The sequence below is a fragment of the Polypterus senegalus genome, chromosome 3 (assembly GCF_016835505.1).
Source record: "Polypterus senegalus isolate Bchr_013 chromosome 3, ASM1683550v1, whole genome shotgun sequence".
Taxonomy (NCBI): Eukaryota; Metazoa; Chordata; class Cladistia; order Polypteriformes; family Polypteridae; genus Polypterus; species Polypterus senegalus.
The window spans coordinates 105,553,462-105,571,277 of NC_053156.1; the positions used below are offsets into that span (position 1 = coordinate 105,553,462).

Here is a 17,816-nt window from a genome sequence, read left to right on the forward strand (position 1 = left end):
CTGTAGTTTAGGAAGCCAAAAAACCCTAAGATTTCTCAAGTTGATATCGATGTGAGAATGGGGAAAAAAGAGAGGCGTAAAGAAAGCAGTTGAGCACGCTGTAGCATGCTTATGGCACAAAGTTCTGGTGGGAGCAGTAGCATCTGTCAGGCCAGACTTGGGAGGCATCTCTACACTTCACTATACCTAGGCCCAAGGCAAGGAATGATGTAAGTTAGTGCAGAATGAAGTGCAGGTGGGAATGGAGGAAGTCCACACTAGTAGAATTAACAAGGCACGTTGACAAGATGGAAGTATGTCATGGAAAGAACGATCATGTGACTGGCTGAAACCCTTCTTGATCAAGTCAGTCAATGTTGTTCTTCCCAGTCCATTCGCCCTTTTTTGCTTGGGCAAGGTTGACTCACCATTGTGCTAGCTGTGCCAGTATAGAGATACACTGGAGCACGTTCTCAGCATCTGCCCTAAAGCCCAGGGAGAGGGGTGATATTGTTGGCACCATGACCATGTGCTAAGAGCAGTAGCTGAGTTAATATGCTGTAGTATCATTCAGAGAGCAAACGATGGATTGATGAGGTATTCCATCATCTTTGTGAAAGCAGGGAATAGGACATAGCCTCAGCTGTGGTGTCCTGGCTTACTTGGAGAGGCTAAGGACAGGAAGCTTAAGCTGGACCTAGGGAGGCAGCTCATGTTTCCAGATAACATCGTGGTCAGTGGCGTACAGAGACTTATGCAGGGGCACGGGCAAAACTCTCTGGCACTTTCCAGAAATTTAACTGATGTATATACTAAAACAATTTCTAGGATTATAATGTAGTTATACTCATATCTGGTCATTCTGGTCATTGTAGTAGCAATTTTTTTGTAATGAAAAATACTGAGTTATTGAAAAATAATTCTAGATATTGAATTGTTTATTCTTATTTTTCAAGGCATTAAAAGGTCTTTTTTTTAAAACCTAAAAGCTTGTCTCAAACTGAAAAGAAAAAAAATATAATAAGCTAACAAGTTTGAAGCAAATTGTAAAATTTTTAATTTAGTTCCACCAATGCTTATGTAGCATATTGGTCAACACGCTTTTTCCATACTCTATGTAATTAGTATGCAAATTAAATAAAATGTACTTTTCTGTTCATTTTTTAAGCCATTTCTGGATCTGTAAGAAAATTCTCATTGTAGACATCTGTCTGAATATGGTAATAACAATAGGAGGAGGAGGTCAGATAGCCTCTCCTCACCACTATTTTGTGGTTTTGATTTCACCAGTGTCATCCTTAAAAAGGAGAGATCAACGCATGCTGTTATGGCAGGTAATGTGGCATACATTTTGATGAGTTTGCTCAAACAGGGAAAGACAGTTTCAAAGTCATTCTGTTTTAAGGTTATCAGTAGGGCTTGTACATCACTCTTGGTTAAGACAAATGAGGAGTGGAACACTCTGAGCTCAGACAGTAGTCTTCTATACTGTAGAAATCACACACACTTCTAACCATCTGCAATTCCCCCTCCTGCCCCCATGTGCATGCCAGTGATTGAGGTGACTATACTTAGGCCAAATATCGTGCTGGTGTCAGAACCATTAAAGAAGGTGGTAATACAGTTGAATGTCCCGTGAGAAGATCAATGAGAAGAGTCCAACTAGCCGAAGAGAGACAAATGCAAATTTGGTCCTAAAGTGCCACAGACAGGGCTGGAGAGCACAGTGCACGCCTTTAGAAGTAGCATGTATGGGGTTTGTAGCCTATTCCCTCTGCAAGGCCTTTGGCCAACTGGGCATCAGAGGTATATATCACAGAGGACAACCATCAGGAACATCACAGAAGCTGATGAAAAGACCTCAAAATCTGTGGACCAAGAGGGGTTTGCTGTGGCATGTGAATCCTGCTTGGAAACAGGCTTAGGCCTGATCAGTCTTGGTTGGGTCACCTGTGTGAGGGTGTTTAAAAGACCCAAAACACTTGATAACCCCAGGTTATGTCATTGACAATGAGGTTAAGTGCATCTGGAGATTTATGTAAGAACCGAATAAGACAAAGTCATGGTTAGTTATACATTAACAAAACACTGGAATATAGAATTTTTATGGTGAAACAAAAGGTTCAATTAGCAGAAGATGCAGGTGGTTTGTTAAAAAAAAGTTCAGAGATCTGTCCAGTAGTTAAATTGCATGAGTCAGATAAAATACACTAGGAAATCTTGCTATTGTCAAAAAGACTAAATGAATTGAATGGTTACCAATCGCTTTTGTAAACATTTTAATATCATATTGTGATGCCTATAAGTGTCACTTTTCACTTATGGGTTATGAAAGGGGACATCCTTCATTTGTGTAAGCAAAAAACACATCTACAATACTAACATGATGAGTGCCACAAGAGCGAAAACGTTTCACTGCCAGTTTCTCTTGACTAAATCATTATATCTTCTTGAGTATCATTATAGCTTCCACTCCAGGATCGGTGTAGGTTATCAAATAAAGATAGAAAAGTTGTTGGTAGAAGAGCACTGTTATGGACAGATAAAATAAATTAAGCATAATTGTATTCTTTGCATTTTTTTAAATAATAATTTTTATCTCTTTCTTTTTTGCACTTATAGAAAAACAAAGATACATTTGCAAAATAAATACAGTACTATGCACAAGAATGACCAGATGAAATCTTAATAAAATTTAAGACTGAAATAAAATATTCTAGACCAGGGGTCTCCAACTCCAGTCCTGGAGAGCTACTGAGGCTGCAAGTTTTCATTCCAACTCTTTTCTTAATTAGTGACCAGATTTTGCTGATAATTAACTATTTCCCTTTATTTTAATTGACTTTTCTTGAGACTCTGAATTGATTCTTTTTTCCTTAAATGGCACCTAAACATAAATTTGATGTGAAGTGAGCCAACAGATGACCAACTAAGTTGGGGCCTCAAACTCCAACCAACTTCCCTTCATTCAGTTTCTTAATTGAAAGCCAATTTTCATTGCTAATTAAACCTGTTATTTAATTCCATGATGCTCATTCTGCCATGGCAGACATTTCCAAAACTTGATTTTCTTTTTTAAGAGTGCTGTCAAAATGTGTTGTGGACCTGAGCAGATCAGCATTACTGAGGCCTTCACTTTTCTTTATTTTCAGTTACTATGTGATGGACGCAGGTTGTTGTTTATGTGTTGGTTCATTTTGTGTCTTAATATTGTTTGGTTGCTAATTAAAGAAAAAAGAAATATTTAAGGGGCCTGAGCCTGAAGTTGTGCATCAATTAAAATTAATGCAAAGAGTTAATTAGCAGCAAAATCTGGTCACTAATTAAGAAAAGGGTTAGAATGAAAACCTGCAGCCACTGGGGCCCTCCAGGACTGGAGTTGGAGACCCCTGTTTTAGACAACCTTTAATGAAAACGCACACACAATTGTGTTACTGTTGTGAATAAAGTTATATAGAAGAATACGGAAAAAAATAAAAATTCTCTGAAAAACTATTAAAAGAGGGCAGCACAGTGGAGCAGTGGTAGCGCTGCTGCCTTGCAGTAAGGAGACCCGGGTTTGTTTCCCAGGTCCTCTCTGCGTGGAGTTTGCATGTTCTCTCCATGTCTGTGTGGATTTCCTCCAGGTACTCCAGTTTCCACCCACAGTCCAAAGACATGCAGGTTAGGTGCATTGGCGATTCTAAATTGTGCTTGGTGTGTGTGTGTGTATGTGCCCTCCAGTGGGCTGGCGCCCTGCCTGGGGTTTGTTTCCTGCCTTGTGCACTGTGCTGGCTGGGATTGGCTCCAGCAGACCCCCGTGACCCTGTGTTAGGATATAGTGGGTTGGACAATGACTGAAAATACTAAAAGTAAATAAAATATGCATTTTGTTAAAAGAAATCAATGTAATATATTTTGAAGAATGAAATATTTAATGTGATGCAATAAAATAAACTATTTTGTTATCATTCAGAAAAAATCCTAGGTGGGGAGCATCCAATACTGCTCTGGCCAGATGGCTTCCTGCTGAATATGAAGATGGCTTTAGTCAACCAAAGGGTTGGAATCCTGGTCATGTATACAATGGTTTTGAGCTTCCATCAGTAAGTTTTCAGTGACAAAAAGTTTTTAAGACTGTCTGATTGCTAAGATATAAACTGCTCAAAAAAATTAAGGGAACAGTTAAATCACACAATGGATCACGATAAATGAAATATTCAAGTAGAAACTCTTTACTGAGTAATACTGTGTAATTCATTGAGAACAATATTATGTAATAATTGAAACCAACATCACCAACCACTGAGTGCTGGATTCAACATCACACTGAAAATCAAAGTAAAAAGTTTAAATCAAGGGCTGATTCAACTTGTGCGAATTTCAGCACAGCAACTCATAATGTGACTCAGTAGTGTGTATGGCTACCACGTGTCTGAATGCTCTGCCGACAACATCTGGGATTGCTCCTGATGAGACGGTATATATCCTGGGGGATCTGTCCCCAGACTTTGATCAAGGCATCAGTGACCGCTTGGACAGTCTGGGGGTGTACTTGGCAGCATTGGATGCACTGATACATGACATCCCAGTGGTTCTCATTTGGATTCAGGTATGGGGACTGTGCAGGCCAGTCAATGGCATCATTGGCTTTGTCATCCTGGAACTGCCTACACACTTTGGCCATGTGAGATCGGGTATTGTCATGCACCTGGAGGAACCCAGGGCCCACTGCACCAGCATAAGGTCTGACAATGGCTCTGAGGATCTCATCCCGGTACCTAACAGCAGTCAGTGTACTGTAGCGTAGCACGCGGAGGCCTGTTTGACCCTCCCCCCAGACCAACACTGACCCACCACCAAACCGGTCATGCTGGATGATATTGCAGGCTGCATAACTTTCCCCACGGCGTCTCCAGATTCTTTTACATCTGTCACATGTGCTCAGTGTGATCTGTGAAGAGAACAGAGCACCAGTGGCATGGCTGCCAATTGTAGTATTCTCTGGAGAATGCCAATCGAGCTTTATGGTGATGGGCTTTGAGCACAGGTCCCACTAGAGGCCCTCATGCCACTCTCTTGGAGTCTGTTTCTGACAGTTTGGTCAGAAACATCCACGCCAGTAGCCAGCTGGAGGTAATTTTATAGGGCAGTGCTCCTCCTGTTCCACCTCGCACAAAGGAGCAAATGCTGGTTCTGATGCTGGGTTGATACCCTTCTATGGCCCTATCCAGCTCTATGTAGCCATTCTCCTGGTATCTCTGCTTTGCTGTTGAGACTGTGCTTGAAGACACAGCAAACCTTCATGTGGCAGCAGGTATGGATGTGCCATCCTGCAGGAGCTGGACTACCTGTGCAACCTGAATTGGTTGTGCAGGTACCACCTCATGCTACCAGTAGTGATAAGGACATTAGAAAATGCAAAATTAGAGAAAAATCAGTCAGAAAGGATAAGGAGAGAGCAATTGTCTGTGGCAACCACTTGCAAAACCATTCCCTTTTCTGGGATTGCCTTGCTGTTGCCACTCCAGTGTACCTGCTATCATGTTCATTTACACCAAAGCAGGTGAAGTTGATTCACAATCGCTTATGCTTCTTAACTGGACAGACTGATATCCGTGAAGCTTAACTGACTTGATGTTAGACTGTGATGATTAGGTGTTCCCCTAATTTTATGAGCAATGTACTATGGTTTCAAAATGCAATTTTAGCAAATTTTGCAGGATCTGTTACATTATTTGTCATCTTGTAGTTTGATGGTAAACTCTTTGAAAAGAAGCAGGTTCGGTTTTGAGGGTGCCAGGTGCCAGATTCACATGTTCACATGCATTTTCACCCTTATTTTAAAATCCATTATGTAAAGAAATGGAGGGCTAGCTAAAGTAAATCTTGCATAAAATGGGAGTTTGGTTCTGATAAAAATGCTTTTCACAAACAGAGACAAATTTGAATAATGTTCACCTTAATGGTTTTAAATAAAGCTTATTGTGGGTATCACCTAGATGCACCTTTTTGGCATTAAGTATAAGTAAGTGTGGGTCATGTGAAATATGAAGTGCAGGTCAAACTGTCAAAAATCCAGGGAATCAAAAAAGAAAATAATTTGAAAGAATAGCCAAGACGATGGTATTCTAGAGGTCAGTGATTTTTAAATCATAGAATATTATAAAAGGAGCATAGTTGATAAAATATACAGATGCCACAGCCAGAAAATGCTAGAAACTAGTGAACAAATAATAAAATAAGATGACATTGTTATATATTTGATATGGAATATACTTATTGCAGCTAGACAATTGTGTGCCTAATGTTGTAGTAATTATGTGGCAACTGTGAAAGAGAAAAGATTTGTTATCACATTGTTTTTCAACGGTTTGATGCTGTAAGCTTGAAATGTTTGTGGAGACTGTGTTTGATGTACCGAAAATATGTAGATATTAAATTTTATAGTAAGAGGTGTGCTACCTACAATCTAATTAATTTAAATCTCAATTCATAATTGGTTAGATGAGTTTACACAGATCTTAAAGATGAAGAATATAACAAGTTCACTCTATACTTTTGAGGTTGTATTAGTTATATTAAAGTATTCATGCAGACTTATCAGTACTCTGTTTTTCAAACTTGATGAGTGCTTTGCAGATGAACCCAGAAAAAATAAAACTGGTGGTGAATTGTCAGTGAGTGAGAGAATCGGATGATGTCAAATAAATTGCTTTCAGATTATCTTTAACTAGCAAATCCTATGGTTCTTTCTAAGCATAGAGCTCGGGCAGATTTATAAATAATAAAATATTACTGATTCATAATTACTACTGACTTTACTGCACCTTTAACGGTATTCAAGAAATCAATAATGTTGGCACAGATTTAATATACAGGCTATGAAGTTGTTTAAAGTTAATATCCTGCCTTCATTGGGAACAAGCAGTGAAACATATTCTGAGAAAGGTATTCGGATGATTTATAATGGCTGAAGAGAAAACTAATGACAATGAGGCTTTATATATTGTTGATATGTATTTTTGACTAATATTTGTATTATTTGGCCACAGGTTCGTGAAGTAAGCAAGGCACTTTTTCAGTCATTTAATCAAAGTTCAACCGAAGATAGTATCTACAGTCGCATGCTTGTAGAGTGGGGACAGTACATTGATCATGATATTTCATTTACCCCTCAAAGCATAAGCAAATCTACTTTTATAACTGGAGTGGACTGTCGGAATACCTGTGAAAATTTAAACCCTTGCTTTCCAATTAAGGTACAGTACAAAAAATAGTAATACTGCACTAACTTCTTCATTTATTATAAATATTTAGTTTTCATACATTGTATCTGCTGCAAATTGCACTTTTTTATTTTCATTACTTATTCATTACTCACAGCAGTCAGAGAAGAGTGTTATACAAAAACTAAACTGAATTGAATTACTCCTATCAACGTTTTTCTCAATAAGTAAAATGTTTGTTGATAAGGTGATTGAGAATAAAACAAATTCGAAAACACCATCCATAATATAACATGCATATTCACAGACTCCTTTATGCTTTGTCAGCCTCAAAATCTTTATATGTAATACATTTTTTACATTCCATATTGACTGTTTTCGTTTGGAATATATTTAACATTCCAGGGCTAACAGAAATGTAAGAAATAAGTTGTGGGGAGCTGCAATAAAAATGTCCATCTAAATTTTGAATTTGCTTCAGTGAGTGGAAGCCTTTACTAACAGCATTGTCTATAAGGCAAGATCTAGTTCTGAGTGGGTCACCAGTTTATGACAGGGCACAGATTTTCACTCCAGGCCAGTTCAGATCAACACTTAACCTACAGTATGTATGTCTGGCTTTGCTGAACTTTTTATGCTAATCATTTATTCAGAGCCTCTCTAGAGTGGTATATATGTTAATTGTGAAGGCGTGCTAAAGACCCAATTAAGATATTTCATTATGATCTAAGGCTATAGAAAAATGAATCTTCTCAGATAGGTGATACAGCTTTTTAACTTGCAGCATGTTAATCATAATTTTTAATTTTACCTTTTTTGTCCAAGAATCTCCTTTAAGCACAATAATACCAGTGTTGTCTCAACTGAATTTTCACAGTGTTTTTAATGCTTTTATAATGACTAGCCAACACGTGGCGTAACATACGCCGCATAATCAGGCCGGTTTTTTAATGATTTTTAAGCACAGGGAGAAAATTAACATTTAAAAAATCGGTAATGTAATAAATCAGCAAGAAAAGCAACATTGTAACAATGCACGGAACGAACCAACACACAATCATCCGTGACTGAAAACTGGTGGATCTCCATCGTGCCTTCTCCTGCCAGACGGAGGGATGGGGGTTTACGGCGCTCAGGCACGGAATGTGGAATGGGAGGAGAGGAGAAGGACGAAGGACATCCATTCAGCTCCCTCCGTCATGCTAGTCTGCTGATTTCTCGTTCAGTATGCACTGCCCGCTCATGTGCCCACCTCCAACTTGTCACTTGAGTCGTTGTCGTCTTTACACAGTCAAGATGCACCTGTGACTCACGTAGACATTTCATTGCTCTGTGCGGTTTTGGCATCTTTTCTATATATAATCCACCAAGACACCCGACCACGGTAGTAGCGAGGTGGGAGGGGGGTGTGTACAAAGGGTAGGGACGTAACCAGTGGGAGCGTATGAGTCGCACTTAGTGGGAATTCCGCGGTTTGCAGCCCGAATGGGGTTCAACGGCTTACCCACGCCACTCTGAGCCGCATAGACACACGCTCAATCTCATGCATTATTATCCGCGGCATAACAAACGCCGAATAATTATTTATTGATGGTTGAACACTTCTGGAAAGACACAGTTTTCTAAAAAGGGAGGGTTTGAGGATACAACAGAAAGTAAATGAAAAGATGGAACTCTGGAGAGAGCAATATATAATTGTCCGTGAGTGAAGAAGCGGATGCGAATTGCTGTATGTAGCGTGTAAAACAGTTTGCTATTGTGTACGCGGTTGTGCGTCGTAACCAAAAACACGGCTTTTAAAGACTGCTTACTTCATTGTGTTTTAACCTCAGTTGTAAAGGATTGTTTTAAGGATCCCATGGGATACCCCTCGCAAACCGTTTTACACGCTGCATATGGCGACTCACCTCCATGAGAAACATGCCTCTATGAAGAGTCAAGGTGGCTCGGAGGTACATGAAGCCTCTACGACAGACGAATATAAATGACGCCGTTCTTTCTGTGTCGTCGCGTCTGAGTTGGTGAGCGTGGCTCTGCGAGTTGTCGTCGTATCCAATGGTCTTGGAGTTGGTGGGCGTGGCTCCTCCCTGCGTGTGCCATAGGTGTCTTACTTGTCGGCGGCTTAGTGAATCCATGCCCCTTCCGGCGTGCTTTCCATGGGTGTCTTGCCTTATTGAATTATATATATAGATTTTCTGATAACAAGTTGAATAAGTGTTTAAAATGTTAAGAAATTCTCAACTGGAATCAGGGCACTATCTTACTTACAAGTCCATAAAATATCAGCATGCTAACTATTGTCTGAAATATGTCTTTTAATGCTTATTTAAATCGTTAACTTTAAAGCAATTTTTATTTTTATTTTAGATTCCAGTAAACGACTCATTTTCTACTTTAAGAACGTGTTTACCATTTTATCGATCCTCTCCAGCTTGTGGTACTGGTGATGGAGAAATCCTGTCAGATACCATGAAAATGTCTAATAAAAGGCAACAGATTAATGGTTTGTCATCCTTCATTGATGCTTCAACTGTCTATGGGGGTACCGTTTCTGTTGAAAGCAAAATTCGAAACTTGACAAGTAAGGAAGGACTTCTAAATGTAAATAAAAAGTACCAAGACAATGGACGAGAATTTTTACCTTTTGTTGCTGAAGTCCCTTCACCTTGTGCTCAAGACCCTTTAGATAACAATGGGGAGCGAATTGACTGTTTTCTTGCTGGGGACAGCAGATCGAGTGAAGTTCTTTCCCTGACTACACTGCATACTATTTGGCTACGGGAACATAACAGAATTGCCAAAGTTCTGAAGAAAATAAACAACCACTGGAGTGCAGAGACAGTCTATCAGGAAACTCGAAAAATTATTGGGGCTTTACATCAGGTTGGTGATATAGTCAATTTATTTCAGTTTGTTATTATAGTAGATGAGTTCATGTTTATCAGATTTGACAGTTTGAGGAACACATAAGGATACTTGTTTGTCAGATGTTCACTATCTTGAGGGTTGCAGTGCTTGGAGTGGTTTAAATTATCCTTAATGGTATCATTTTACTTAATTTCATAACATACCCATATTGTCCTAAAACTGTACAGCAAGACATGTTTAACATGTTGCCTGATCAGTTTTATTTAAATACCTATTTTTTCCTAAAAAGCATGCAATTTTTATCATTTTTAATACATTGATGAGGAAATATGAAATGTCAACGGCCCAATGGATTAACATGGTATTAGAAGGAACTGGGTTAAAGCAGCTTAAACTCCTCAATGACATTTCTTGGAGACACACGCTTTAAATTCCTAAATTACTGTTTCCTGTGAAATATATATAAATAATGCTTTAATTGAGATGCCATCAAGGAATGATTCCATGCTTATGCAGCTAGAAAAGGCTCTAGAGGCAGCAACCATTAATTGGAATGTGCTCATTTGAAAATGGGTGGATTGATGGAACTATGCAGAACATTCTAGAATGAAGTAATGCAGTGTAGTAGTTTTTTTGAACTGTAACCTTTATTTTGATACAGAATTATTACAGAGCACATTGTGAGACTATCTATAGTCCCGGTATAAATTACACCTCACACTTTACAGGAAAAACAAAGTTTAACCTACAACATATCCCCATTTCAGTTTGATTTTTATACCAACAAACAGGTGTATTGAGGAATACTTAATAGGTATTTTTTAATATTGTTTTTTTTATGTATTTACTTACTCTAATATACTGTATAATGCGACTTTTGAGGATGATGTAGTCCAGAGCCAAGCTTAAGGTAAAATATAACTATCATTTCGATTATTTTTTTTTTTTATAAATAAGTAGCATTCTGTCTGTAACAAATACATGTTTTTTTGTTTAGAACATAGCTATACAAAGTAAAGGCAAATTAACCAGATCCAGTTCCAAATAAGTATATGTAATAATAGATTGTAGCATTTATTATGTCTATAGAAAAAGATGGCTGTAATGATATGGAAATAAATGGGTTCATAACTGTCCACATCTTGGCAGCCTTCTTAAACATTTTTAAAGTGATTTATTACTCTATAGATTTTTATAGGCTTTTAACAAGATCAGAATACATGAGTTGAATACGTTCACTTGTAATGATATTTTCTTACATTATATTTTATAAAATGAATGCTGATTACAGATTTTAATCCAAAGGAAAATCCTGTTCACTCTTTTAAATTCTGAGCTTGAAAGTTCAGTGTTGCTTCTAAAGAGATGCTACAGCCCATATCAGTTTTTTTCCCCATCTCATCTGCTCAGACAGCCCACACGCGCCATCCAAATTTAGGGTCATTAATTAACCTAAAATGCACAATACTCAGAATGTGGGAGAAAAGCCAGAGTGCCTAGGTAAAAGCACAGAAGGAGAACTGGAAAGTGTTACCTTCATAGTAATAGAAAGTGTGCAGCAGGATTAGGTTGGTATGTCTTCAAATTAGTTTAAAGTTAATCAATTCTTTATGAATACCAATGATAGATGCCAAAAGTAACAAGTTTCTATCCTACTATATTTTGAAACCTGTTTTCTTACAACTATACAAGATCATTAATTAATAACAAAACTATCTCAATAAATGTGATTTCTGTCAAAATAGTTCATAATATTCTTTAACCTGTCAATTCAACGTCAAAATATATTTTTTCCAATAACATTTTTTGAGCCTTGGAATTTGAAAGTTTCAAGGGTGTAAAAAAGTGCTAGCTATCCCAAAACAAAGCAAAGCACATTTCTCTAGGTGAATTGTCAAGTCTGTAAACAAGAATAACTTTCTAGTTAGTCCTTTCTTTTCAAAGTATTCTAGCTATGATAAAATCAAACTTGTTGACATACAGTGGTTTCAGAAAGTATTCAGACTCCTTCACTTTCTGTAGTTTTGTAGATTTAATTTTAAACAAATAAATTTGCTATTTTGCAAATCAATCTACACTCAATTACCCATAACAACAAAGTTCAAAGGTGTTTTCTGAAAAATTAAAAGGTCTCACTCATTTAAGCATTCAGGCCACTCCAAATTGTGGTAAGATATTTTGTCTTAATTATCCTTGACTTGTGTCTAAACTTGACTGGATTTCACCTGTGGTAAATGAAACTACTTGGTCATTGATAAGAGCACACACTTGTGCATGTCAGGTCCCACAATTTACTCTGCATGGCAGGATCAAAACCATCTCATTAACTCCAAGAAACTTTCTGTAGACCTTCGTGATCAAATTGTGGTGAGGCTTAGATCAGAGGAAGGATATAAAATAATTTCTAAGCACAGTGGCCTTAATAATTGTGAAGTGAAAGGAATTTGGAATCACAACCACTGTTCCTAGAGTTGGCTGTCTGGCCAAACTGAGTAACCAGTCAAGAAGGGTCTTGATCAGGGAGGTGAGGGGGAACCCAATGACCACTCTAGAGCTTCTGAACCCCTCTGCTAAGATGGCAGAAGCAGTTGGAAGGATAACCATGTCATCAGCACTCCGTCAATCAGGTGTCTAGTTGAAAGCCATTCTTGTGTAAAAGGCATATGAGAGTTTAAAGGACTCTGAGAGCATGAGAAAAATGATTCTGTGGTCTGATGAAATAAAAATTGAACTCTGTGGGTAGAACTCCAAACGCTAAGTCCAGCAAAGACCAGGCACTGCTCATCACCATCTCTATAATAAAACCTCTTAGTGGAAGAGTCATGGAAACTGGATGGAATTAAGGGGAGCATGACTGCAACAAAATACAGAGAGATCCTTGAAGAAAACCTGATCTAGAGAGCATGCCATCTCAGACTAGGGTTATGGTCAACTTTGTGCAAGAAAATGACCCAAAAGCATAAAGCCAAAACAACACTGGAGCTGCATCAGGACAAGTCTCTGGCTGTCCTTGAGTGGTCCACCCAAAGCCCAGGATCTGATGTCAGTAAGAATGGCATAAATTAACCCAAATCTTGGTATACAAAGCTTGTAAAGACATACCCAAGAACACAAGAAGCTGTAATTGCTGCCAGAGGGGCTTCTACAAAGTACTGAGTTAACAGTTTGAATACTTTTATGGATTTGAGGTTTCTGTTTTGGATTTTAAATAAGTTTGAAAACTTTGTCATTATGGGTTATTGAGTGAAGTTTTATGAGCATAAATGGTAAGTTTAAAATTAACTGTGCAGCACAATAAAGTATACATAAAGTGAAGTGGTCTGAATACTTTCTGAATCCACAGTATGACTTGTTTACTTTCAGGATTGTTGTTAATGGGGACAAGGCATATTATCTGAGGGGAGAACCAATTTGAAGTGCTGCTGCCATGCAGCATAGTAAACAATGCATTAGACTCTAATACTTTGAACATTAGGAAGAAAGCTGTTAGTGCAAAACACAGGTCTCTTGGTGTGGACTAGCAGAACTATGTCAATGGTACTTGTATACTGACTGTCACAGTTTATAAGGACAAGCAGTACTTTTGTGTAATAAGCAATTATAGTATTGATTGATTCTATTAATTCATTCAAATTAACTTTTTTAACATTTCGCACATGTTGGTCATATTTTAATGAGGTTGTGCATAATTGTACATGTGGTCTACAAGTGACATAATAAAGTGATCTGAAAGTTACATCAGTTCTAAAACTATGTCTGTATAAGCTCATATTTTAAATGTGCTTATATTTAGATATTCCCGAAGGTTGATAGTTTAACTGAAATTTTCTTTAACTTAAGTATCCCTTTTTGATTACCAGTACAAAGTTGCTGTTTTTATGCTGCTTTTTGGCTAAAGAATTAGTTTAGCATTAAGATTGTTTGAACGGTAGTAAACCTTATTCATGCATTTTATATTAGCAATACTTTAACTCTAAAAGTGAATATATTTTAAAGCTTAAGAAGAAAGACAAGATACCTATAATACTGCAGGATGATTCATGAGTTAGCATAGCCCTCAAGTTTATATAGGTAAACTTGCAAGCTGCATTGTATAGACAAATAATTTATCTGGTGGTTTTAAACTTGTGTCTACATAAAAGTGAAATAAGTACAGAGGCTTTTTCAGTGGAAAATTATGCTCTGCACTTTACCCAGTCCAATGAACCTTATAAAATTTATTGGGTACTTGGTATGCCGCTGCAAAGAACAATTCAAAGCACAATGCCTGAGTTTTATTGAGGGTTTAAAGACAAAGCAGATTTACCTTGTGTCACAAATTAAAAAACGTGGAAAGAGTATGAACAACTTTATTGACAGGATTGAAAGTTGGAAAATCAAAATCCACACAATCTACAATAAACTAAAAGAACTAATAAATAAAAATACAGTGTGTACTAGCCAAAGAAAAAGTTTTTTTTCATAGTTTTCTCCATATTTTCACCATCTCACTGATTCTTTTTTGTCATGTATCATTGCTTAGGTCTTTTTTGGCCCCAAATTAATCTTACATGTATTTCTGTTTTAAACAACATAAGTCAAAGAAAAGTATTTCTTTGTCTTAATGCAGGCTGTTTTTGCCATTGTATTGTGTATGTAAACATATGGTGAGCGTTGGTGGCCACCTTTATTTCAGGTAATTATTACATTAGTGGTAATATAGCATGAAACTTAGATGATTATTATAATGGAATGACAGATGACCGCATAATTTGAAACCGAGGGTCTATTAGCCCTTTGGCAGAGGAGGACTGCATGCAGGAAAGCCAATTATGAAAGCATACATGCACAACAAATAAAAAAGGATTCTCATTGCTACTTCTGTATCATATAGGTGTGTCATAAGTTCACAACACATGCAGTTCAAGGTAGGCAAAAATGACAAAGATTAAACAATGGGTACAATAAAGTAAAGTCCTCTTTCATTAAATTATTAAAGTTAACTGAACATTATGATTGCCACTTTCTACAGTTGTTGTACAACTGTTAACAATAATAATGGCATAAATCAGCAGAGGTGTAGAGTATAAAAAAATCTTACAAGAGCAGTTTGATTGACATTATTTTAATAACATGCTTGCAAATAACTATGTGCTGTTTCTATTCTCTGTTTCAGATCATTACCTTGAGGGATTATGTTCCAAAAATAATAGGCTCTGATGCATTTGACCATTATATTGGAAAATACAAAGCATACAATCCACTATTAGATCCAACAGTTTCCAATGTTTTTTCAACAGCAGCTTTTCGCTTTGGGCATGCAACTGTCCCACCAGTTTTAAAAAGACTGGATAATATGTTTGAGGAGAAACAGAATTACACATCTGTCAGGCTGCATGAGGCATTTTTCAGTCCCTGGAGGCTTATAAAGGAAGGTAATTTTAATGTTCATTAAAAGCACTTTGAAAGTAACAGTCTTCATAATGGGTTTAAAAGTGCTAATTAAATAAAAACATTCTTGTTGAGAAATGAATTTCATTGAATGCACAGAATACTACTTCAGCAGGTAATGCTTTTAAAAAGGTCAGTGTGAAAGAAGAAAACTGAAAAGCTAACACAAGTTAGCCCTTGATTTAGCATATCAATTACAAGTATTGGATGGCTTGCTGATGTTCACTGGTACCTTAGAGGCCCAGTAAGCTCGGTTTGATTGCCAGCCTTATAAAGTACATTTGGCCTGCCATGTATGCCCAAATACAAAGTACTTCAGTCCGTCTCAGGAAGATAAGTATCTATGAAGATTGGCCATCTCTGTCTCAGCACTGCATACTTCACAGTCGTTAGTTTTCAATAGCCCTCCTGCTTTATTTTCTCTAGGTACATCCTAACATACATCTTAAAATGAAATATTCTCACAATGAAAAAAGATTAAGAGTTATTTCCACGCTGAAAATGAAAGACAGTTAAAGGCACAAAGTTATACAGGCAATACAGGCAAAATGTTATGTCTTTAACCTCTTTATTTTCAGCATAGAAAAAACCTTTAACCTTTTTTTCTTTGTAGATGTCCATGAAAGGAACTATTGTGATACAGGCAATTCCGTGTCGCGCCATACTGTTGGGTACCCATTGTTGTGGCACAGGATGGTTGTTATGGCCGCGTCCTCAGAGGTTGTGACCTGATTACTGCAATGCAACAGATACAAAAAGTCTAAAAAGTATTAAAAAAATCTTTGTTTGTTTGTGTATTAGCCTTTTGCTTATGTCCTTGAATTTGTTTCTTGCTCTTCATTTTGATCTTGATGCAGGATTTTCTTTGATCTCCAAATTGTGACCTGTTTTGATTTCACATCCTGGTCACTCCTAATGTTGTCTTCCAGGCAGACACAACAATATGCCACCACAACCCTATACTAACTCCATACTCTCATAATAGCATGCTATATAACTACAAGTCTATCTCAACTTCATTCCCCAAATTCAATCAAAATTACCTAGGAAAGTGTAACTGATGTAAAGGTACAGTGTTAGGTGGTGGTTACCTTTATCACTCTGAAATTCATGACTAGATAATTCCTGTAGATGAAACGAAGAGTTCCTTGAATATCTTCTTGTCTTTTGATCTATCGTTGTTGAAAGATGTTTGTGTAGTGACTCTTCTTGTCCAGAATCCTTGAACCAACCTGTATGGTTAATGGTATCCTAAAAGTTACACATGTTCATTAGCTCTTCTTGATCTTGTAAATTTTACACATCACATTGAAAATATTTAGAAAAGGGATGAGCAAAAATGTAACCAACACTTGTTCACATACATTTATATTTCAAATGAAATCATATGAAACCAACATCAGCACATGTAGTCCCTTCTATAGGCAGAGATTTCAAAGTTTAAAAGAGGTCCAATTTTTTTTTTTACTTTAGTACAGAATTAATTCTTGACAGGTTCTCAAAAAACTTTGGACTATTCTTTATTGTCATAATGCTTGAATTTTTTTTATTTTTATTTCAGTTAATATGTTTATCTCTGAGCGTTTGTATTTTATATTTTAGGTTTGGGCAGAAAGTGTGGCTCGTGACATCAGACATCTGCCTGAGAGTTCCATCTCATAAATTGGTTTTATTTTATTAATTCATATTCTGCTGTTAGACAGATGGGTCCTATGACCAATAAACTATTTCTACCAGCTCATTTCAGGATTTATCCTGTTTTTCTTTCATCTTAAGTATTTATTACCTGGTTTATTGGCATGATTATGGTCCTAGGGAATGATCTTACATCCTTTTGAGGGCATTCATGCATCTCTTTTATTGAATTCTTTTCAACTTCATCACAATGGGAATCTAGATTTTCATGTTTGTTTTTATTTCAGTTTTTCATCATAGGTTTCTTCATATCCTTATTTAATTCTGTTGTATTTAGCGCACTTTGTTATTTATTACTATGTGTCGTTATTAATATTGTTTTGATTATTGATTTTATACTATTGCATTATGTTAATAGTATGTTCAGTAGTTCTTTATGTTGTGTGCCTTGTCTTTCTTGTGTTGTCCATTTAGAGGTAATGTCCTCTGATACTACAACTTGGGTCCACCCCAGGCCTTTATAAGCTTGCAACTTCTGCAGTGCTGTGTTTCAGCATTATTATTAATAATTTCTCTTGTACAACTCTTTTGCAGGATTTTGGATTTTTTATTTTTGTTGTTTTTCTTGTCTTATAGTTTGTGAACTTTGGCTTGTTTAAGGATAAAGATCAGAATTTGTGAACTGGTTTTGCTGCT

General features: G+C 37.0%; 1 protein-coding gene across 1 annotated transcript in view; it reads left to right on the forward strand.

Moving 5' to 3' along the window:
• tpo (thyroid peroxidase) overlaps nucleotides 1-17,816 on the forward strand; it is a 72,905-nt gene that overhangs the window by 28,520 nt on the left and 26,569 nt on the right. Inside the window, exons 6-9 of the mRNA XM_039749754.1 lie at nucleotides 3,935-4,064; nucleotides 7,014-7,220; nucleotides 9,555-10,070; nucleotides 15,211-15,469. Coding sequence (XP_039605688.1) covers nucleotides 3,935-4,064; nucleotides 7,014-7,220; nucleotides 9,555-10,070; nucleotides 15,211-15,469 — 1,112 coding nt within the window. The remainder of the gene's footprint in view (nucleotides 1-3,934; nucleotides 4,065-7,013; nucleotides 7,221-9,554; nucleotides 10,071-15,210; nucleotides 15,470-17,816) is intronic.